This window comes from Pseudochaenichthys georgianus, chromosome 21 (genome assembly GCF_902827115.2).
Source record: "Pseudochaenichthys georgianus chromosome 21, fPseGeo1.2, whole genome shotgun sequence".
Taxonomy (NCBI): domain Eukaryota; kingdom Metazoa; phylum Chordata; class Actinopteri; order Perciformes; family Channichthyidae; genus Pseudochaenichthys; species Pseudochaenichthys georgianus.
The window spans coordinates 27,306,354-27,329,723 of NC_047523.1; the positions used below are offsets into that span (position 1 = coordinate 27,306,354).

The 23,370-nt window shown below is 39.3% G+C and overlaps 2 protein-coding genes across 3 annotated transcripts; one reads left to right on the forward strand and one right to left on the reverse strand.

Annotated features, from left to right (window-relative positions):
* The first annotated feature begins 6,373 nt into the window (after nt 1-6,373).
* cog3 (component of oligomeric golgi complex 3) lies at nt 6,374-18,585 on the forward strand. Of its 2 annotated transcripts, none has more exons than XM_034110361.1 (23): nt 6,374-6,569; nt 6,844-6,990; nt 7,093-7,154; nt 7,712-7,877; nt 9,609-9,683; nt 10,018-10,110; nt 10,392-10,517; nt 10,616-10,696; nt 10,778-10,821; nt 10,924-11,050; nt 11,689-11,780; nt 12,118-12,257; nt 13,007-13,167; nt 13,946-14,054; nt 14,152-14,270; nt 14,399-14,488; nt 15,093-15,213; nt 15,503-15,591; nt 15,701-15,835; nt 16,320-16,395; nt 16,528-16,655; nt 17,255-17,353; nt 17,519-18,585. In XM_034110361.1, the coding sequence occupies exons 1-23, from the start codon at nt 6,402-6,404 to the stop codon at nt 17,546-17,548; spliced, it is 2,478 nt and encodes an 825-aa protein (XP_033966252.1). In that variant the 5' UTR covers nt 6,374-6,401; the 3' UTR covers nt 17,549-18,585. The 2 variants fall into 2 exon arrangements, with proteins under 2 accessions (XP_033966252.1, XP_033966253.1); XM_034110362.1 differs by having other exon boundaries at nt 13,946-14,045.
* Nucleotides 18,586-18,606: 21 nt separating this feature from the next.
* On the reverse strand, nt 18,607-22,543 carry LOC117466876 (glutamate-rich protein 6-like). The gene is made up of 12 exons (XM_034110364.2): nt 22,428-22,543; nt 21,997-22,106; nt 21,838-21,905; nt 21,289-21,426; nt 20,889-21,026; nt 20,260-20,315; nt 20,113-20,162; nt 19,856-19,965; nt 19,693-19,772; nt 19,452-19,610; nt 19,027-19,255; nt 18,607-18,924 (listed from the first exon to the last, which is right to left on the reverse strand). The coding sequence occupies exons 1-12, from the start codon at nt 22,529-22,531 to the stop codon at nt 18,622-18,624; spliced, it is 1,545 nt and encodes a 514-aa protein (XP_033966255.1). The 5' UTR covers nt 22,532-22,543; the 3' UTR covers nt 18,607-18,621.
* Between the last annotated feature and the right edge of the window lie 827 nt (nt 22,544-23,370).

Genomic DNA, 23,370 nt, shown 5'->3' on the forward strand with positions numbered 1-23,370 from the left:
TTATAGTGAAAAGACACTAATCTTGGCTGATGGGTTAGTAGACTAAAAGCTTTATCCCTGTACCCTGTATCAAGATTGATGCAAAACAAGTGACATTTGACCTTTTTAGACAGATTTAGCAAAAAAACCCTCTTCTGGGGCCATTTGGGTGGATTTTCCATATCTCTGGCCCCCCTTGCTGGATTTTGACATGTGACATATTTTTCTGACCGTCAGAGCCAATGGAATCGAGGGGAACTCACACATATAGTCCATGGGCCCATACCTGGATTTCCACTTGTTGTTTTCAAGTGGCATATATCTATACAGTAGATGATATTTTGGTATGATAGACATTCCAGAGTGGTAGCTTAGTCATAGAAATCAGCTATTGAATACAATGACGCGAAGCGCCAAATTCGAAAGCGTAAAATGTGGCTTGAATGTACATATAACTCAAATACCAACATGAAGTCAACCATTTAATGGCTAATGCATTGTTCTTATGGTGTTGTTTAGTTAGACAGGTCATTCTAAAGTAACTTGGACAATATGTTAGCCAAATATAATTATTATTACTTGAAAAAAAAAAAACATAAAACATGGAACTGCATAACATAGTTACGTACATGTCTGTAGTGTCTAGCTTTGACCAGCCAACTAGACAAAGTCAACTATACTACCAGTTTTGCTCGTTGCAGCTGTCCTGATTGTATCATCTGCATGGAGCTCAGCACACTGGGTCAAAGGCTCTCTTGTCTTTAGGCCTTTCAAGTACTTGTTGGTTTTCTCACAGAAGATGCATTCCTCCTTATATACCCTTGATTGGTGTGGCGTTTGTCTGGCTGACTTTCTTGAACCTTCTGATGTAGGGTTATTGTCTTTCTTGGTGATAATAGCATCAAGGTCCTTTTTCATAGTAAAGATGCTTCTGCACTTCCTATGGTAGGTGACAGGTGGTATGACATCATCTGGCAAGTCCTTTGTGATGTCTAAGATCGGTGCATGCTGTCTGATTTATGCTGCTCTCAGCAGGGTTTTCCAGGAACCAATGTGTTTTGGTGATACCAGGGTTGAGTCTTCATCTTGAGATGTGCAATGGATGAGGCACTCCAGGCGTGGCCGCTTTGGTGCCGTGCCGCTGGTTCCTGGCTCTGGGACTGAGTCCATTTTCAGTTAGTTGCTAGTGACAGTAGCAGTGTATGGAACCTGCAAATACACCAAAGCAACGTGGGGAGGTTATGATTGTTCATGTATTATCTTATATAGAGTCTTTACACTTAAGTTTGTAGTACGTCTCTGTTGATAATAGTTTTCATTACATGATTCATTTGAAATTTCTCATGTGATCACTCCGGAGCACGAGTCTGCATTCTTGCTCTATAAGAAGGCAGAAAGTTTCATCACTTTGAAATATTAACTTAATCTTAACTATACATCTTAACAAAAAATGTATGTCTACATACCGGTACATCAGACGCAGTGTCCGATAACATGTAAAATGGCAATAACATGCGGCTCCAATAACATTATCTGAAAAGCAACACAATGAGCTTCTTCCCCAAAAATCTGAAAATATATTCCAAATAGAACATACAAAGCTTATATAATATTCATTCAGGCAAGTTTCATTACCATTTTCCACATAAGAGGGACAAACACAGAACATACCACCAAACTTTGTAAGTGACAAAATGCGTTATTTGATCAATAATGGGGTAGCAATTAACCAACCTGATCTCACCAGAATGCGTGACTCCACCACGACTCCTTAACACCACAATGCGTGGTGGAGTGACGAACTTTGTTACATTTGCGTGTCGGCACCACGCAAACAACCCCAATGTAAAGTGAATGAGGCTCCTTTGTCGTGGTGCACACACGCATTTCTACAACGTGCATTGTGTGTAATGCAACTGTTAATTTTATTAAATTAGTTTGTTTTTAAGGAAGGCCAGAGCTTCAGCTGTGTCAAATAGATTGTTCCCTTCAGTTAACGTTATTTAAAAGATAATGATCATGTCCCCTGTATTGTATTACGAGCGTCCATTCCCATTGGATAACGGAGAATTTTACACCCGGAAGTAAGTAGCCTATTCTCCTTACTGTCGATTGGTTTTACAGTGATATCTGCACTACTCATCGACTAAAAAACACCAAATTGTCCTTGTTAATTACACAACATTGATTGGTTTGAATTGTGTACAATGCTTTTGTATTTTCCCCCTTCGATTCGGAGAAACAAATATATTTTCGGAGTTTTTGGACGGCAGAAGACACTACACTACCCAGAATCCTCAGCTATCGTTTGGGACTACACCATGTGCTTAGCTTGACAAACCCCGTGATCAGTCCTCAACCTCTGTGATTGGATGCGCGACGTTTACACAGAGCGTCCAAAAGGACTTTGAAATGGAATGAAACCCATCGACGGCACACTATTCAAAACAGGAATCGAACGTGTCCTACCCCCCTCCCCCCCTTAGGTCACAGGCTCCTCCAACAGTGCTACGCAATAAAACAGATGCACAGAAAAAATAGTGCAATAAGAGTCTATATACAAGTGATTGGAATATGATATATTAGATAAATAATTTCTAAGTAGCAGCCAGATGAATGTTATTTCTAAATTCAGGTGTTTAATAGTCTTCTGGCCTGTGGGATGAAGCTGTCTCTGTGTCTGGTGGTTTTAGTCCGAATGCTGTGGTACCGCCTGCCAGACTGCAGCAGACAGAACCGTTTGTGGCTGGGGTGATGGTGGTCTTTTATAATCCTGAGGGCTTTCTTTAAGGTTAACCTGGTATTTTTAATCCACTACATTTATTTTAGTTACTTTACAGATTTGGATTAATGATGTGAAATATAAACAACCCTTAAATCAGACTTTAGTTACACCTGAATGAAATTCAGTGAAGGTGATTGTCAAGTGCCAACAATCAGGCGAGATATTTGATAGTTGGTTGCTTGAGAAGACTAAATATTTATCTGCAGATCCGTTTAAAGCATATTCATTACTCGTTATTCTCTAATAGTTCATTAAAGACTGTATATAATTGCTATTTTGCACATCCCTTTCAAGATTTCAAGATTTTCTAAGGTTTATTGACATATCATATACACAACAGTGTAGTTATGCAATGAATGAACAACTTGGGTCACAGGTTCATCAACAGTGCATTACAAGACATCTATCAATGTGTGTATACTTCCACCATTACACTGTCGTATTCTGCACATTTCTTTAAATAAAGCCTTATTAGTTAGCACATCCTCCTATCAGGCACTAAACTGTTTTACTCTAGATATCATTTGAGTATCTTCTTGATATTTTCTATTCTATATTTATATAATTGACCTTCTACTTTTCCCACTATGTACTCTTAATATTTGAATGTTTTCATAAAATATAACGCATTCAAAAGTGCGTTACAAAAATGAAAGACATTAAGAAAAAGGCATTTTAAACAGTCATTAAAAAGCAACACAATCTTCCTGCATTGCAATTACTCTAAACGTGCAATAACGTGCTTTAACCAGTAGGTGGTTTGGGTTAAAAGGCTGTCAAATTTACAGTGTTAACAAAATAAAATATACTGCTGTTTCTGGTTTAGTTTACGACGAATATTATTTTGTTATTGTTTTGATATTTGTAACACAAAAGCGATGGAAAAAACCCATAGCAACCAAAAAAAGATGGTCTTAACATGACCCAGTCGTCTAGTAGTTAATAAAAAACAATAATATCAAAACAAAATATTACTACTAACTTTATTGTGAAATTAAAACAGAACGGTAAAAGAATAGTTTCCGGTGTATTCTGATGCCCGATCTCTGTAGATAAATAAAGAACTAAGACAGATGTGTAATATTTAATGCAGCCAAACCATTTATTACAATGCATTCATGTGATGACTATCAAAGAGTAAAGCAAGCACTGCTGAATAAAGTATGATTTTCTCTTTTACGAAACGTTTTTTTTCATATGGAATGCAGTTGGAGGTCAACCAATCAAAGAACTTGAGGACTGATCACGGGGTTCATGGTGTAGTCCCAAACGATAGCTGAGGATTCTGGGTAGTGTAGTGTCTTCTGCCGTCCAAAAACTCCGTCCAAAAACTCCGAAAAATATTTGTTTCTCCGAATCGAAGGGGGAAAATACAAAAGCATTGCACACAATTCAAACCAATCAATGTTGTGTAATTAACAAGGACAATTTGGTGTTTTTTAGTCGATGAGTAGTGCAGATATCACTGTAAAATCAATCGACAGTAAGGAGAATAGGCTACTTACTTCCGGGTGTAAAATTCTCCGTTATCCAATGGGAATGGACGCTCGTAATACAAGACATGATCATTATCTTTTAAATAACGTTAACTAAAGGGAACAATCTATTTGACACAGCTGAAGCTCTGGCCTTCCTTAAAAACAAACTAATTTAATAAAATTAACAGTTGCATTACACACAATGCACGTTGTAGAAATGCGTGTGTGCACCACGACAATGGAGCCTCATTCACTTTACATTGGGGTTGTTTGCGTGGTGCCGACACGCAAATGTAACAAAGTTCGTCACTCCACTACGCATTGTGGTGTTAAGGAGTCGTGGTGGAGTCACGCATTCTGGTGAGATCAGGTTGCAATTAACTCCGCTAAACTACACAGTTGGAAAGTCTATCATGGCTTAATGTACTTATATGGACCCTATGAACAAAATGGTACCACAAATGTTTTGCCACCTCGGGTGGTACCAATATTTGGTCTGGCCCATGGACTAATAGTCCTTATTTGGTAATGTGTGTGTGTTAGACTGCCGCATAGCCAAGACCGGAAGCAGCATCCACTCTGGTGGCTACCATTAGCAGCTAACTTTTGCTCTGCGATTTTTACATAAAAATGGAATTATGGATTATAAATGAAATAATTTTTTTATACAGAGACGTTAAAAACCTATGGATTAACCGATTCAGCCGCGTTTTTTCACGTTTTAATGCCATTGAACACGTCTTTTGATCTGATTGACAGCTACGGTGAGACGATCTCCCTAGAAGCTCCGTAAAGGTACTGTACGTGTTGTGATGTCTGTGTTTGCTTCCCCTGTTGCGAGTTCGGATCACTCAGTGATGATACTATATACCTAAATAATCTGTGGAACCTCAGCTTTAATCGGATATCTTGTATGTGCAGCTACGATAAGTAATAAGGGTACTTTTATCTTGAGTTCTGTGCCAATGTCCGTTAGCATTTTTCGCTAAGGGGTCATTTAGATGCTTCTTATGAGACTTGTGTTTTGTTTTGGTAAAAATGGTTTGTATCGTCACTTAGCTGAGATTATTTCCGTTAATCTGGTATAACACATTAATAGGTTCTTAAATATTAAGATCCCCTGAGAGACAGTGTCGTGAACAAAAAAAACAGGGTCCCCGCTTGGGGTTTAACATCCAGTGATAGGCTATATGAGGCATATTATACACTCAAGGGAACTGAAGATACAATTGCTTCTTGGTCAGGAATAAGACTAATGTGAAGTGAATCACTTATTAAGATAGGCTACTTATATGGAGTTTTAATACATAATTATTAAATAATATTACAACACACATCGTTTATCTATCTTTTATTAATGTTTTAAAATATAACCCTGCTAAATTATTTCAGTTATGGACGGTTTATTATAAAGTGACTTATTTGATTTGAATGTTGTAATATAACACACGTTTAACAGTTTACATACTTACAGAACAAAAGAAAACAATAGACACAATAAAACACATGTAAATATCAAGACACAATGAAATAAAATAAAACAAACACATATGTATATGCTAGCATTAAAAACAAACATGTTATATGCATAAACGTAAAGAAAGGCACAGTACTTTTTCAAGTTTTTTGAGAGGATTTAACAGCATTACTACATTTAGCATAGATGTTTCAGTTAGTCATGATAAAAGTTGCAGTAAATACATTTTATAGTATACAAATAATATGAATAGATAAATCAATTATTTTTGGAAAATTTCTTCAGAAAAAAACAACAGTACAAGGGGTAGGCATTTATGAGAAATACCTTTGTTTGTTAACATATGTTACATATTGAAAGTGGAAAATGTATATTACTATATTAGTAGATTTTTTTTTATTCCAGTTTTTTTGACACACTTTTGTCCTCTAATAACATCATACCTAATATTCAAAGTGAGTCCCAAACGGGTTAAATCTATTAAAGGGGGTTGTCTTTTTACGAATACAATATTCAGCTAAAGAATTGTTCAAAAGAATCATACAAGCTCGATCTATAGTTTTGAGATGATATTAAATTCCCAGTAGCTGCATGACATCGGGCACCTTACCAAGCCCCGCCCCCTCCCGGAACAGGAAGTACCTGCTCGCCGCTGCTGACGTTGTTGCTGTACGAAGTGACGATGGCGTCCACAGATCAGTCCCTCTTGGATTTAACAGAAAAAGACACCCGGGAGAAACTGTCATTATGGGATCGACGGACCGATGCCATGGCTCCCCTCACGGAGAAACAAATGGACGCTGTCCTGGAGATCCGAGCCGCCGCAGAAACGCTCTCTGTCCCGGCAGAGGTAAGTGTGATTCCTGAGCCAGCTAGCATGCTAACAGAGGTTGCTAACTTACTTTCTTAAAGTCAGTGAGGTTAAATGACACCAGAAGTTGCCTCTTTGTGAATTTAGCTCAGCTCTGTGCCATGTAAACATGATGTTACCCTTCATATATCACGGGATGTTAGCTTGTGGGCTAACTAGCATGCTTACTCCGCCACGTCAAGCCACCCAGCTAGCTTCATGAGGAGGCAGCTTGGGTAGGTTTAAAAACAGAGAGCTTTGCTTTGTTTTGCAGCTTCCCATCGAGGATTTGTGCAGCCTCTCGTCGCGGTCCTTGCAGTCCCCCTTCACAGCGACTATTCCCCAGTCAACAGAGGACGTCCTGCTCAAGGGTTTCCAGATGCTGGACATGGAGAATGACAGGATAGACACTGCACAACAGGTGACTGTCATTGCCAGCAGGAAGCAGTACTGTAGAGAATCAGACATACACTATCACAGTAAGATACATGTTGTTAATACAGTGCCAATTTGTGTGTTGCAGTTTTTTTCTTGGTTTGCCAAGTTACAGGCAAACATGGAGCAGGATGAGAACGCAAAATACAGGTGAATAAAAGTGCTTTACCCTTTCTACAGTGTTCTGAATGTATTTACTGTACATGTGTTTAGGGGAGGACTGTCTTAACAACACACTTCTTGAAAGGATTATGCAGAACCAACTCACTTGCACAAGGCAAAACTGTGTTCTTTACTATTATAAGTACTTCATGTCAAGCAAACTCAATGCTCTACATTGGAATGCCGCGAAGGCTAGCTTGACATAATTCAGTGACAGAAATATCTACAGACATATTCATTTTGTTTTAAGAAAGTTGCACGAGGTGTTTCAAATCTCAGGGCATCAGATTACGATCAAATTAACAACATCCATACATAATCTGCTACTATGCTGCCCTATTGGTTACACTCTTACTCTGCATTACCGGCCACACCTACATTGTTGACAACAAAGCCAGTATTTTGCCTTTGACAGCTAGTGAAACACTTTCAACAACAGTACATCAACTTTTCTGTTAATACTTTTATCTAAATGCTTTGCAAACAAGAAGCATCATTGTTTTCTATTTGTAAGCGCAACAATAATAATTCTGCTTCACCTTCAGGAAAACAAGAGATGATCTAAACTGCTACCAGGAACAATGCGATGCTATTCTGAAAGATGTGAGTGCCGCCCTGGAGCACTTGGACTCTCTTCAGAAACAGTATCTGTTTGTGTCCAATAAGACTGGCACCCTGCACGAAGCCTGTGAACAGCTCCTGAAAGAGCAGGTAAGCTGCACGCTGCTCTCTAAAAGCCACACAGCAGATTCCTAAAAGCTATAATAGGTTTAAATTCTAATTTCACTGAATGTATTTTTCCTGAAATACAGCACATGCTGGGTATTTAGTCAAAGTTAACTTTATTATCAATCTTTCAGTTTGCGTGTACAGACCATGGTACAGACAGAGAGATTGGAATACCGTTTCCCACAATCCCGAATACAACAATACCAATATGTATAAAATATGTATATCCTATATATATATACACAATCAATAGACACATGTATACATATGCACACATTAAAAGTAGGGTAGGTAATTCACTTCAGAAACACTTTTTGTTATATTCCATGGAATGCTCTTAACATCCCGATAGCAATGAATAAATTAAATGCTTTGACAATAAATACATAAACAAATGTCATCTGTGGAAGCCGTGGCGATGTAAAAAGCATAACCAATCATTTTCACCGGCCCGGCTAAAATAACTGGATGGCCTACCTGCCTGTCAGCCTCCCATCTGTGCACACACTTATCTCGTGCCCTCATTGGTCATGTGCGCGTTCGTGTGTGTTGGAGGAGGGGCTCTGTAAGGAAGTCTAAAGGAAGGGGCAGATCTTTTTCGGCTGCGTACTTTCAAATTCTAGCGCACTCGAGCTGGTTTCTCCATTCTTTCCCTACCCTACCTTTAAGATAAAAACACAACAATCAATATATACAAAATAACAGTCACTTCAATATCTTTGGGAACATTCATTAGTGCAAGATTGTCCATAGCAGTGGTTCCCAACCTGAGGGGCACGCCCCCCTTGGGAGGGCGCCAACGATCGCAGGGGGGGAACCAGGGCTCAGATGATTTGAGGCCAAATATTATTTATTTTGTACATAATTGTAGCGCAATAAATGATTGTCACTAAAAGCCTTGTCTCTAGTCTATATTACAATAAAATATAAAAAATAATTTATTAATTAATTTGAAGAAAAATTCAAGTTAGTAGCTATTATAGGCATATAAAGAAATATACAGAAATGTATAATTCTTTCTTTAATAGAAATGTTTCTTCTGCCCGTAAAGTGTCCAAACCAGGCTTTTCTGGATAAGCGCATTTTTAAAACAGTCATTGTCCATGCCGGTTTCAGTTGGATTATTTGTCACAGTTACTCCGATCAGATTGGTCTCCTCCATTTTGTAGATTATTTACGACTTTTGAATCCACATAAAAGTAGGGGGGGGGGGCCCAACAGGAGTCATTTGGGGGGGCTCTTGGGAAAAAAGGTTGGGAACCACTGGTCCATAGCATCATGTCATAGCAGCATATTATTTGAAAGCATAAAATCACTCCAAACCAAGAAGCTTCAGAATTAGCTTTCTCAATGATTTGGACTATGGAGCTGTTCGCAATCATGTAAAAACAACTATGATAACACTCAAAGTAGTCATTGGAGATGACCCAGGAATGCAGTACACTATCTGGTTCAGACAGTGTGACATAGTTGTAAGCTTGTCTGAATATAAGATAGCTGGCAAGCATTCTACAGCTCCAAAAACCTCAGCTGCTCATTCTTTCTGTGGCATATTTCATTTCTTATCGGAGCTGCAGGATTCAATTTCTTCCCACAAACAGCTGCTTATGTTCACAAATGTATATCAATTGGACCTCTGGAAGAGCTTGAGCTGAAATGAAACTGTCATTTTGTTTTGTGTAAACTGTGGTTTGTTGTTTTCTCTCTTTGCAGTCAGAACTTGTCGACCTGGCGGAAAGCATACAGCAGAAACTCTCATACTTTAATGAGTTAGAAAACATAAACACGGTATGCTGGTTTTTGTGTTTTTATTTGACATTTTGTAACATTTGGTAAAAACATGTATGCATTGTAGATGATGTACATAACAAGTAATGATTACATGTTAACCAAATTATTATTATTAAAGATCAGCAGTTGTTTCCCCACATTAAAACATTTTTTTTGGATGTCAGCAACATATCTTATGTTATTTTTTCTAAAATGTTTAATTACTTTATAAATACTTTGGCTTGAGCTTAAAAACCCATGAAATAACACATTTTGATTATAGTTTTTGAAGTTTATAATTGTAACTGTTTGTAATTACGTTACAACTCGATATTTCTTTGTCTTTTTGCAGAAACTGAACTCGCCAACATTGTCTGTAAATAGTGAAGGCTTTATACCAATGCTGTCCAAATTGGATGACTGCATTGAATATGTTTCTTCAAATGTAAGTAGCTTGACAACATTCCTATCCTGCTTTTACAAATCTCATTTAAATACCAGCAATGTAATAATCAGCTACTAAATATATGTTCTTAAAAAAGTGCAGTAATTATTTTTCAAATGCCTTCTGTGTAATTAATGCATTATTTATATAAGTGGGAAATGTAAATCAAGTCACTGACAACACATTGTTTACTTAGCATAACTATATGACTCATGCATCGCAATCTACGTTATGTGATCACAATAACAGCCGTCTAACAGTTGTTATCTCTGTTCATGCAGCCCAACTTCAAGGACTATCCGGTTTATTTGGCCAAGTTTAAACAATGTCTTTCCAAAGCTATGCACTTCATGAAGATCCACATTGTAAACACTATGCAGAATCTCACCAGCCAGTTAACCAAAAGGGTACGTTTCCTTCTCCTACAAAGTCAAAAATAAGAGGCATTCATACCATAAGTGGAGAGTCTAATGTCAACACTTGATATTATATTTCTCTCCCCCAGGACTCAATGGGCTTGACCAACGCAGACAGTGCCTTTACTCTTTACTATGTTAGGTATAGAGCAGCTGCACCAAAAGTCAGGGTAAGTTGTTTTATCCACTGAACTTACACATATCATTTTGTCTGTAATAAAACATTGATTGATGCTTTTTTCTTCTTTCAGTCTCTGATTGAACAGATAGAACAACGAGCAGAGAAGATCCCAGAGTGAGTGGTAGCATCTCTCCAGAATAAACGGGCATTATTCCGGTTGTATATTTGTTTTTGGTGCCAAATCGACCCATCTTTCCTTTATATTGATGTGGACAGATACCATCAGCTCCTAGATGAAATCCACCAGTGCTACCTGGACCAGAGAGACCTGCTCCTCAGTCCCAGCATTACATCCACCATTACTGACCTGACCAAGCAAAACAGCAAAGACCACTGCGCTCTGGTAAGGCATGACGGGTTCAAAGCACGACTGATCTTTATGATATATGAAGGTAACATTTTCGCTTGCAAAAAAAGGCCCACTATGCTCCCTCAGGAATGTTTTCTTGGATTGTGTGGTGCATACATAGCTGTGCACACGATACATTGCACAGCAGGCACCCAAATCGTACTCCTAATTTGTTGAATTAAAGTGCAGAGTGTTGTTTATATACTCTGTAATACCTCATCTATAAAGCAGTGGCAGTTCCTTAACTGTTCAAACATGTCACTGACCTCTAGTAAGCACACTGCTGTAGTTTGAAGTTCAATCTTTGAATTGTAACTCATACTTCAAAGATCATTTTGGCAGCAGACGTATGTGTTTTGACGCTGCTGTGGCATTTCAAACTTTTCACTAATTGGCTTGATGGGGATGCTATCATTTAAAGGTCAGAATTTCATACAACGAATGTCATAATAGCGGCAGCACCTGTCCGGGATATTCCTTTTGATGAAACTTGAAAGGTTACGCATCTTGTTAATCATTGCTGTAATGTGAGCCTGCATTATTTATGTGATAGGATTTCACTCGCTTGTTTGAAGTGGAGCCCCGGTATCGGGAGTCACTGCAGTAAGCGATCATTTTGTGTGTTTGTACAGGTTCGCAGTGGCTGTGCCTTTATGGTTCATGTCTGCCAGGACGAACACCAACTGTACAACGAGTTCTTCTCTAAGCCTACACCTGCACTGGAGTGAGTACCTCCCGCCTCTTTGGTTCCGTGATAAGCGAACACACACGGAGCGAGCCATGGTTTTGCATCACGCATGCAGGCAGCACTTGTTGGTTTAAGGCGTGACAATTCAAAATGCGTGAACGCCATTCCAAGTTTGGTTTGATATGATAAGCGCTTGAATAACAATTTACACAGCATGTATTTCCATTTATGGGTAAACGATTTAACAGTTTGCGTATTTCTTTCTTTCTTTCTTAACTTGAAGAGAATGTCTGAGCATGAAATGAGCAGGAAGTGTAATTTCAGACTCCTCTCAGCTGTACAAAGCAATTAAATGTTGTTTAATGTCTGACAGCGAGCTGCTGGAGAAGTTATGTCTGTCCCTGTATGATGTCCTGCGGCCTCTCATCATCCACATCATCCACCTGGAAACCCTGTCTGAGCTCTGCAGTATCCTCAAGAATGAGATGCTTGAAGACCATGTTCATAACAACGGTAGGTCAGAGCTTTTGTTCTCCTCAAAGCATCTCACTTGTCACACAGGGGAGGTAATTTCTGAGTTACAGGGATGGAGCTCGGTTGGAGTCTGGACTGAAATATTAGCGAAGAAAAGTTTGGGCAATCTCAACTTTTAATAAAAGGATTTTTTTCCTTGGAATCGTCATTATGTAAAATGTGTGCAAACATTAAAGTGCTTGATGGATTAAACACGTTTTTATAAGATTAATTTCTTGGGCGTTTTTTCCGTTTTTTGACAGACCACAGTACTCACTTTTAGAAATGAAGGAGCGGGAGAGGGAGGTTTATGACTCTCAACAAATGTTCCAGGGTCCTAATCAAATCTGGGAGGTTACGTCTGTATGGTAGCACTGTAACCAGAGTCCCTGTGATACACACTTTAAATAAGTAAGCTTTAGAGGCCCTAATAGGCTGATATTGTGCCAGGTTAGCTTTTTCCTCAGTTTCCAGTCTTTGGTCGAAGCTAAATTAGCCGGCTGCTTTCAGTAATTAAATATTTAATGTAGAGACTTCAGAGCCGTAGCGAACACAAGCTCCAGTGAAAGTAAACACTCTTCTACTTTTTTTTTTTTTTAAACAAAGACTTCCTGGGGCAGTACCTTGCTTTCTGATTTCCCATCACATCACAGACCCTCGTATAACTTTAATCTGATGTTTTAAAGGACTAAAAGACACATATTAAAGTGGGTTGAACTGTAAAGTGACCTGTCACCTCTTTTATGTAGCCTCTCAGCTGGGATCCTTTGATGGATTAGTGAAGCAGATGCTGGAGGATGTCCAGGAGAGGCTGGTGTACCGGACCCACATTTATATCCAGACTGATATCACCGGCTACAACCCGGCTCCGGGGGATCTGGCCTACCCCGACAAACTGGAGATGATGGAGGTGAGTCTGTTGAGCTTTGAAGGGATGTTGTTTTGTAGAATCTTTAGACACAAAACCTCCATTAATTTTAATCAGTTTAGTTTATACTCCACCGGCTTAACGCAGCATGGATTTAATTATGGCTGCGACTTCTAAATATTTTAATTAGTTGTTAATATATGCAGTATTTTTGGGTTGATCGTGTTGTTTATGAAATGCGAAAATCAGTGAATAATGCCTGTGAAAAGTTCCCAGAGCCTAAGATTATTTTAATTTGTATCCCTTTGAGCGCTTTGAGCACCAGGAAAAGTGCTATATACATTTAATGTATTATTATTGGCTAAATGTTTTAAGTTGAATTTACTGTAAATGTGAGCTTTATCAGGCTTGGGAATTGCTGCACATATAAATAAATATGCAAATATTTCTTTTATTGTTGTCATAGCAATGTTTTATTTTACTCGATGTATGTCAAGAAAGGAAAAAAAACAACTTTACCAACAACATCTTTTACCAAATGATAATGCATTGTGCAGATGAAGGGCCTTAAAGTCTTTAGTCTTGTGAATATCTGTACTTGTTATTTAATATCTTCCAAACCCATATTTAACATCTCTTAAATGTCTTATATTGGCACAGTTTTCCTTATTTGAAACGTCCAGGATTTCTGTCCTTCCAAATCATCGTTTCTGCTGCTAGAATTGTTGTTTTTTAACTTTAAAACTTGTTGATAGAAAAGGAAGAATCAAACGCTTTTTATCTTTTTAAATCATGTTTGTCCCTTTCTGTCACCCAATAGAGAATAGCTCAGAGCTTGAAGGAAGAGCAGATGAAGCAGATGTCACAAGAGGCCATGTTTTCTGATGTTCAGCTTGAGAGTCCTGATGGCAGAAGAAACAGTAATGCTGGTCTGTTTTTTCAGACTGTGACCCTCCCTTTTTATACATTCTACAACAATTGGTGTTATTGTTTCCCGCACTTCATCCTTTTGTTCCATGAATGCAGGGAATGTCGAAGCATCGCGCCTGCAGTCATCTATCTCTCCTGCTGATCTGCACGGCATGTGGTACCCCACTGTCAGGCGAACGCTGGTCTGTCTGTCCAAGCTCTACAGATGTATAGATGTGAGTCATCTTTCTTTTTCGTTGCTGATTTATAGTGTTCTATCCTAAAATATGGCAGGATTTTTGGTATATATTTTAGTTTGTGTTTCTTATTCCTGAGTTTCTGTCTGTGATTGGTCTTTTTCCAGAGAGCAGTCTTCCAGGGTTTATCTCAAGAAGCCTTATCTGCCTGCATCCAGTCGCTGCTTAAAGCTTCAGATATCATCCTTAAAAACAAGGTTGGCACACATTCTTAAGAGTACAGTGTGGTTTTGCATTTTTTAGATTATTATAATTCTAAAAATAGCTAGAAATGTGCTTTTCTTTTGACGTTGAAATTAATACGATCAGTTCCCTCTTAAGATAAAATGTGCTCTGTTATTACAATTCCTTCTGGCTGCAGACTCCTTAACTAAAGCAGCTGGGATGTCATGTAAAGTTTATTTTAATGGATGCTTTATTATGCTCTACAGAGTATTCAGCAGACCATCTTTTATTTATGGGCTTCTCTCACCTTCACATTTGCTGTCTCTCTGTGCTAACTGGCCCGTTTCAACCTAACACTTCAAATTAAAGCGGCAACATCAATCTCAGAGGATGTTTTCCTACCCCATGTTGATGATGTCTTACTCCCAATGTTTTAACTGACCAATTAATGATTCAGCTGCCTTTTCCACCACAGTGATATGTCCCTTTCTAGCTATGGTTATCATTAGACATATTCCCTTATCGTCTCTGAGATGGTGCTTTTTGTTTTTTTGTGTAGCTTGGATAGTCGGCAGATGCCCTTTTGTGTTGGCAGCCTGCAGTGTGGATTTAACACTGTGCTATCACTTTCTGTAGACGCAAATAGATGGGCAACTTTTCCTGATCAAGCACCTGCTGATAGTGCGTGAACAGATTGCCCCGTTTCACACCGATTTTGCCATCAAGGAAATCTCACTGGACCTGAAGAAAACGCGAGGTAAGATAATTAAAGATGGCGGGAACATTGGTGTTCAGCTCCATAAAGCTAGTCATTACATTCTCATGCTCATTAAGCAACTTGTGCCCATCACATGCACCAGTGGCAACAATTAATGTGGAAAGTACAGTGCAATCCAACACCATAATGAACATTAACCGACGGCTCACAGGGCACATCCGCTCCTCGTATCACCCTCATCTCAGTCAAGGTCATATTAGATTTGGAGCACTAGAGGGCACTCTAATGCTACACCAGCGCTGATTTAATCTCTTTGCTTTGTGTGAAGATGCTGCCTTCAAAATCCTCAACCCTAAGGCTGTTCCCAAATTCTTCAGATTTAACAGTCACAACGCCATACTTGAATTCCTGCTGGAGGTAGTGTTTTTATTTTTTTCTTCCATTTTATTTAACCTACCATAAACGTAATGTACTTAGACAATTCTCCGCTTGACAGTGCTAACGCCTCCGTCTGTGTGGCCTTCAGGGAACGCCAGAGATAAAGGAGCACTACATTGACTCCAAGAAGGATGTGGACCGACACCTGAAGTTCAGCTGCGAGCAGTTCATCCAGCAGCAGACTCAGATCTTTGTGGGGAACCTTGAGGAGTTCCTTACCAAGGTAACAGTTGGAGCACTTAGAAGGCAGACTTAGCCTCAGGCAGCCAAAGCTCATCCTGACCTTCATGCATTAGTTTTCACCTTAAAAACCTTTTTTTGAAAAAAGGGAAATTCACATTTACTCTTCACTGAAGGTCTCATAGCGTTCTTGCAAACTCGAGACAACATTGCTGTTTTTCATCCAGGATATTTAATTATAATGCTAGTTATTACTGTGTGTAAATATGCATGTGTTTTCAATCATGTATTGTGCTCTGGAATCTTTCTATGCAGTATTTGTGCTGCAATTGTTGGTTGCTTTATGGCTTCCACCCACTCTTATCTATAATTATTTAAGTAAATACAGCTCTTTGTCGAATTGAAAACTGAATTGAAGTTGCCAGAATGGAGTCCCAGCTTGTTGTGCTTGTTTGTATAGCTTATAGCGGCACCAGTACAAATGAAGTCTTTTCAAATTGTTCTGTTTTGGCTGTGTGTGCACTCAGGTCGCAGCTCTGAAAACGATGGCCATCCAAGGTGGTCCCACGTACAGCCTGTCTCAGCAACCTTGGGCACAGCCAGGTAAGATTTGTCTCAGGGAATGCCACTGGCATCATACTGTAATTCATCAAAACGTGTATAGCGCATGCTAGAGGGCATGTCAATGTTTTTTCTGCTTTTCCTTATACCTTTTTTTCCCTTCCCTCTTTTCAGCAAAGATCAACGATATAGTGATGGCTACCTACCGGGTGATGAAGAGCAAGCTGCCAAGCACTTTACAGAGCATGTCCTTGTACTTATCCAATAGAGACACGGAGTTCATCCTTTTCAAGCCTGTCCGGGTAGGTGGCGGAAACGCTAAGATGTAGCATGTTTCTTTAAAAGTGTTACAGCTCAGAATATGTAATTAATTTAGTTTCATGTGGTGGTTTCAAAACAGAAATACCATGCGCTTGAGTCACTGGTCTAATAAGTAATTTTCTGAAAATATGTAAATTAGAGGCTATTCCAATTAAACTGAATAGTATAGGTCTGTTGTGCATTGGTATGTGCAGACATGTAAACAAACCTCTCATAGCACCATAAATCATCGTGACTAATATTTATACTTCAGCAAGTAACTGTAGTTAGAGCTCTTTCAATCAGTTATATGTCAAGGTAAAGATGAGAATCTTGATGTTACTCTTGGACCGACCCTTTTGTTTAAATCTGACTTGAGATTGTGCCTTTAGCTATAAATGATCAGCGGGATTGAACTCTAATAGAGAAATCTGTGTGCCGCCTGTGTACTGTTCATCAAGGTGCCAGGTGAAGCTGAATGAGAGGGTAACACAATTCTGCCGTTGACATGGAAACAAGATAGTGAGGGGACATAGGCCAGATGGAAATGTTGTATTAATTTTCCTCCAGCACTCAGTAATATGATGGCTTTTTCCCACAGACTAACATCCAGCAGGTATTCCAAAGACTGCATGCCTCGCTTCAGGAGGAATACAGCGGAGAAGACCTACAAATCATCGCGTGTCCATCGATGGAGCAGGTACAGCACTGGGATTGTCACAGCCCAAGGGCACCTCGCATAGTTTTAATAATACTGCTGCAAGTTCCAAAAACTGCTGAGAGCAACTTAAGTGGGCAAACGGTAGATAACGTATCCCAGCTAAGTCACGGTGAACACATCATTTTTTTTACGCCTCTCTTTCAGATTAACCTACTGCTGTCTGTGAAGAAGTAACGTCCAAGTTTGGAAACACCGTCTGGATAGAGTAGCCATGGGATGTTGCAACTCCAACCATGACCAGGAGATGTGACGCTGCCGATGAACAGAGACTGTAACCTGGACTGGGAGCGGTGAACTGAAAGAGAAAATACCTGCACAAGGCCAAAGATTCTTCGACGGAGGCTCAAGTAGCTACACGTATGTGGAGGTTCAGGTATTCTTCTTGAAGTCCATAACTAGGAAGTGGAGGGTATTATTTGGGTAATGATGATTTTGCTCAACTTAAATCAAATCTGGTGTTGTGGTTAGGGTTGTTTTCATGTAGGAGAAATCCATTATTTGACAAGGGTGGATTCATGACCGCAGTTGTGTCTCTCTTAACACCAAATTGTTCTGGATAAAACCAATTTGCACACTATGTGAGGGCTGGGGGGGTTGAATTGCGTTGAGTGTTCAGACAAGGACACTTTAAGTGTACAAAAGGAGGCACTAAAGGGTTGTTCTTCAGCCTGGTAGCTAAGGGCCAGTAAAGGGGCTTCAGATGCCTGGATTCCCTCAATAGGTTTGGAAGGATAATGAGAAAAAAAAGCAGCACAATATTTTATTCCTCTATTTTAAAATGCAACAGCCTTTGTATCATTCAGTCGAACTCGCTGGTCTGATGTAGGACGCTATAGGTTTCCTCTCTGATCATAGCGGAGTCCACTCAGCTGATCTTTACGGGCGTTTTCTTAAAGTCTCTTCCACGTTTCTCTCCTGAATGTTTTTGTTATTCTGTTGCAAATATGTAAAAAAATACAATGAAATCTTATGTTTTATACTTTTTCCTTTTTATACATAGGTTGATTAAAACTAATATGCTTTTATTTTTGCAAAAATAATGCACCTTTGCAGTTTTGCACTGTGTACTGTATGATTTGTGGGTTGTGTTTCATGGTGGTCTTCGACAAGTTAACAAAAGTAAAACATATTCTAACAATGTGGCATTTACTTTGGTGTGTCCCATGTAAAATGACGTGTACAGTTAAACTATTTATGAATATTCTGATTAAAAAAAAAAAGAAAAAGGTTAATGATGTTTTTTGGTTTTATTGGAAGCACTTGAAATCAAATGATGTGAATAGTACAGTTTGAGTCACTTCACACAAATGACCATTGTCTGCTTTAGGAGTCTTCTTGGCAGACTGTTGCTGTTTCATTGGCAGCTGCCGTCTTTCCGTCTGTGAGATGAGGCTTGGCTGGGGCTTGACCTTCCGTGGACTGACAGTCTTTTGATCGGGGATGAGGGACTGGATGTTCTGGAGCAGGGCGTTGATCTCTGCACTCTTCTGCTGCAGATACCTCTGGAGCATGTCGAGCCCCGGCAGCGTTAGCCCTTTGCCTTGATTCAGCTGCGACAGCAATATAAAGTAAAGCCCAAAAGTCACACAATGGGGTCTTTTTCCTCAGCTTTTCAGTATTTCCCCATGAATATTAATACCACGGTAACCTACCTTCAATTTTGCCCCTACATTTAGCTGTATGCTCCGCTTCCCCGAGGTGAAAGCGATGCAGATGTGCTCCTGGGATTGGATGCGGATGTTGAGGTTAGGGCTCAGTGTCAGAGCGAGGGTCCGGTAGGGCGGAGCATGAACATGTTGCTCTTTGTCCAGCCAGTCCCAATGTTTCTTCAAACCACCTGTGTCACTGCAGTAGGTGCCTCCCCATGGAGAAAGATTCACCCTGAGAAAGAGAAGCAGGTCGTTAGCTAAGCCTTTCAGAGGGTTTAATCCTCTCACCCACACAGGTTGTCATTTCTGCCAATTCTATTGATACAAATGGATAAAAGCTTAAATGAGCTCCTATGGATAGCTGGTGATTGTACACAATTATGTTGGCTATATACATATATGATGAGTGATTCAATAATCAGGCATACCAAATACAGCCATTGTTGTGATAACAGGTTGCCTGCCCTTCAGTGGTGAAAACTGCCTGAATGCAAGGCCGTGGATGTTTGTCCTCCAAGACCAACACACAGCACCAGTCAGCTGATTGGGCAGCAGATACAAGAATAGCAAGCCTGCCTGATGGATAGCTTTCAATTATGATTAAGGTAAAAACATTCAGACACTCAGTATGTATGATCTCATGCCAGTAAATTGCTGGTTAAAGGATACCACACATGCCCAGTTCCATCAGGAAAAATCACAATAAATATCTGACCATTGCTGTAGTGTTTCACAAGGGGTGACGTCCTCTGTTGAACCAATTTCAACATTAACAATCCGAGAAGGCGTCTATGCTTAATAAGGCGTTCCACATTGATATCATTATGTATACCTGCCGTCCAGCGTTTTGTCCATTGAAAGAGAAAGTGTTTCCAGAATCCTCGATTTCTATATATTCTATTTCAGGGAATAACACCTTCATCATGGTGGTCACAGCATCACCTGAGAGTATATTGAGTTGGGGGGCACATATTTGTTGTTAGCTTTCTGTAATGTAGTAAAAGATATCGGGGAATGTTAGAACAAGAACCAGCATGATATGTCTGCCTGTAGATGGTGTGTGTGTGTGAGTGTGTGGGAGTGTGTTACCTGCTTGAGGGGTCTGAGGATCTGAGCTTTCATATTCCACACCCTTTAACCTGCGGTGTGCCAAGGAAAATGTAACATCAGAGATTTAGGGCAAAGAAATTATATTTGAAAAGCATCCAATGGTGGAATTGGACGATTGAACTTGACCTTTGATCTTTCCGCATCGCCGGGTCTCTATTCCGTGCCTTCTCGCAGCAGAAGACCTGCCACAAAGACAGAAAGTTCTAACTAATCAGGTTGCTCAAGTAGAGACATTCAGACCCTAACATTGTATTGTATGCTTTTGTACAGTTCTGGTAGCAGACTGTCTTTCCACCTTCCTAAACTCAAATGTATTTTTCTATAGATATAAAGATGATATATTTAGTGTGAATTATTTTCGCCTCAATTATTATGAAGTAAAAATGTAATATATGGAACTAAAACTACTGATTGAACAACTTAGTTTGTTCGCATGCCAACATTTTATAATTAGCACAAAGCCCAACATATAGCTGAGGCTAAGGGGAATGACATTCGTATTGCCGTTCATTAGTCACAAAAGAAAAACATCAATGTGTTTATCGTTCACATTTAGATGCAAAGCTAGAACTAATATTCACATTTGCATGGCTTCCATAATCATCACAAGTCCAAGCTGCACACGTTGACACTAAACGCAACTCCTCATTTAGCAACATGAGCAAAGTAGCACGTTTTTTGCCAGTTCTGTCAGTTTGTATTTAACATGAGCGTGTCACCATATGAACAAATGTTAGCTGCCTGCTCTCTCTCACCTCCCGTGGGTCGACACTGTTGGCGATCTGATGGCTGGTCGCTGGGGGTTTCTCAGGCTGCTGGCAGTGCTCGCAGCGAATGTTCAGCACAGTCTGCAGCTTCTCCTCTGATGAGTCTGAGCCACTTGAGGATGAGATCTGAAAGAAATCATTGGACAGGCATTTTCAGTTTTTTCTTAAATCACATTTTCTTTTAAAAACACACTTGTCACAAATACATAGCGTCCAAATATTCCTGCTAATGAGGTATTCAAAAAGCATTTTATAGTCTGGCATGTTTTGAAACGAGCTACAGCGATGACGGGAACGTTTTTGATTCAAGACACACGCAGACTAATTGCATGTTCCATAAATGAATTGGTATTTCTGCGATAAGAGAAAATACCTTGTATCTCCATACCTTGTCCAGATTAGTTAAAGACGCCTCAGTTTCTCCTTGGCAGGCTGCGGGAGCTCTGGGAGTTCCTTCGCTGAACGAATCCAACACTTCATTATCTGGGGATATCTCCAACTCAGACTTCATGTTTTTAGGAACGCTCTGAGGAGAAAAAACAAAGACACTTCATAATGTATTAACTTCTTTGAGGTCTTTAACTTGAGCTTCATGAATACATCAAAACCATGTCTCCTGATACCATGTCATATCATCTCTCACAAGATCAAACTCACACTGTGACAAGTAAAGACAAAGCTATGAAAACGTCAGTATTTCTCTAAAACACACACAGACTTCATATATGCTAATTACATCATTTGTCTAAGGTGTCTCTATAAAGTCTCCTTCAAATGTTAGTTAAATGACATAAAGTTATTCTACTATCTGTCCTATAAAGCTTTTACTTTGTCAAGGACATCATCACTAAAGTTGAGAGAAAAGGGATTTTACGAGCAAGAATACCTCATTGCGAGTTTGTCACCTTAAACAATCTTCGAGGTTACTGCACCTTACCTGCTCAGATGCAGTCGCCACATTCTTATGAGGTGCTTGTGATGTTCCTACGTTGGAGTATTTATAGTCTGCAAATGCAAAATATATTTATATACATCTCAGACATTCCCAACCAAGGTCAGATATTCATAATTGGCATGAAATGTGAAGAAATTGTACCTGGATTTTCCTCTTCCTCATGTCTCCAGTCAGTCTGTGTGCCAGCGCTGATTCTGGTGACAACTCTCCCGTCAGATGCGTGGATCGTCAGATATTCAGGTGAGCTCGTGCTGGAACCAGTTCTTAATTATCAGTTTAAGAAAGCCTAATACATGCAGGGGTAAGATGCCATAGCAATAACTCAAGTGCCTTCAGAATATGATACAACCCTACACAACTTCCCTGCAATAACTGTATGGGAGTCCTAATGTTTAAAGAAGGCCGACAGTGGAAACATGTTTAAATGTATAACTACATTTTCTCTTTTCCTCATCTTAAATGGCGTCACATGTTAGCAAGATTTCTGTTTTCTGTTCAGGATTGCCGTGTTTAGTTTATCTACTGTTCACGATGCAGTTACTAAATTATATTTGAGGCATTTCTTTCCAAACCTCTGTGTGTTTTCAAGTCCATGTTTTGTTGCCGAATCCATCTCAGGTGATCCGCCTGGCGAGTCAAGTGTTGGTTCTTCATCCTCTTCATGTTCTTGACTCATTGTGAGACAGAGGTGAGCAGAGAAAAAACACAAATGAAAGAATTAATAAAAAAACATTTTAAATCTGGTACAGAATGTTTTGCACCCTAGTGATCCATAGCAACCACATAACAATAAGCATGCTGTTTCTATGGCAGAATCATTAACAGAAATGGAAGAGGGAAACTGTACTTTCACAGTACGCCTCTTCTTTCATTTGATATATTTTCTTCTATAGTTCCTACCACTGCCATTACATTCAGTTCTTCAGATAACATAAGGAAAGCCTTTGAGTGAACTCCAGACGGGAAATGCAGGTGTTGTCGCAGCGCAATGACAGAAATCCGTACGGATAAAGTGAGAAGGGAATAATTGGAGTATCAAAAAAAAATATATAGCCTATATATTGTAGTGTCTCGCTAAAGGAGCTCAATGAGGCACAATATGAAAATATGGAATATACATACATACCACTACCAGTGTTGTACTTAAACATAACATGTAATACTGTCTCAAGCGAAATGACATAGTGGTGTTATTCATCTGCGTAATAACACGATCATATTTTTGGTAGTAGAACCAATGTGCTGTACTTTATTTTTTTAAACATCTAATCTATCATGATTCATACCTTGCTCTTTTGCATACTGTCAATGCTGTACATACGTGGGTTAATGCTAAAGCAAATAGAAATCTGAGAATATAAGAGAAAATTATGGAAAGAGAATATTATTTATTTCACTTTAATGTGTTTGCAGCTTCTGTAATTGTGTACATAAGCCAACTGTCTACATCCGACTTCTATGAGCACGATCATTTTAATTCTGGGAATAATCGTCCAACAGTGAGCATATAGTAAA

Excerpts from the sequence above, each read along its gene's own strand:
- cog3 (XM_034110361.1), top strand. The coding sequence starts at position 6,402 with ATGGCGTCCACAGATCAGTCCCTCTTGGATTTAACAGAAAAAGACACC. Across the intron at positions 6,570-6,843 it reads CGCTCTCTGTCCCGGCAGAG|CTTCCCATCGAGGATTTGTG; the intron begins GTAAGTGTGATT and ends TTTGTTTTGCAG. Across the intron at positions 9,684-10,017 it reads AGTTAGAAAACATAAACACG|AAACTGAACTCGCCAACATT; the intron begins GTATGCTGGTTT and ends GTCTTTTTGCAG.
- LOC117466876 (XM_034110364.2), bottom strand. The coding sequence starts at position 22,531 with ATGAGTCAAGAACATGAAGAGGATGAAGAACCAACACTTGACTCGCCA. Across the intron at positions 22,107-22,427 it reads GGACTTGAAAACACACAGAG|CACGAGCTCACCTGAATATC; the intron begins GTTTGGAAAGAA and ends AACTGGTTCCAG. Across the intron at positions 21,906-21,996 it reads TGAGGAAGAGGAAAATCCAG|ACTATAAATACTCCAACGTA; the intron begins GTACAATTTCTT and ends TTGCATTTGCAG.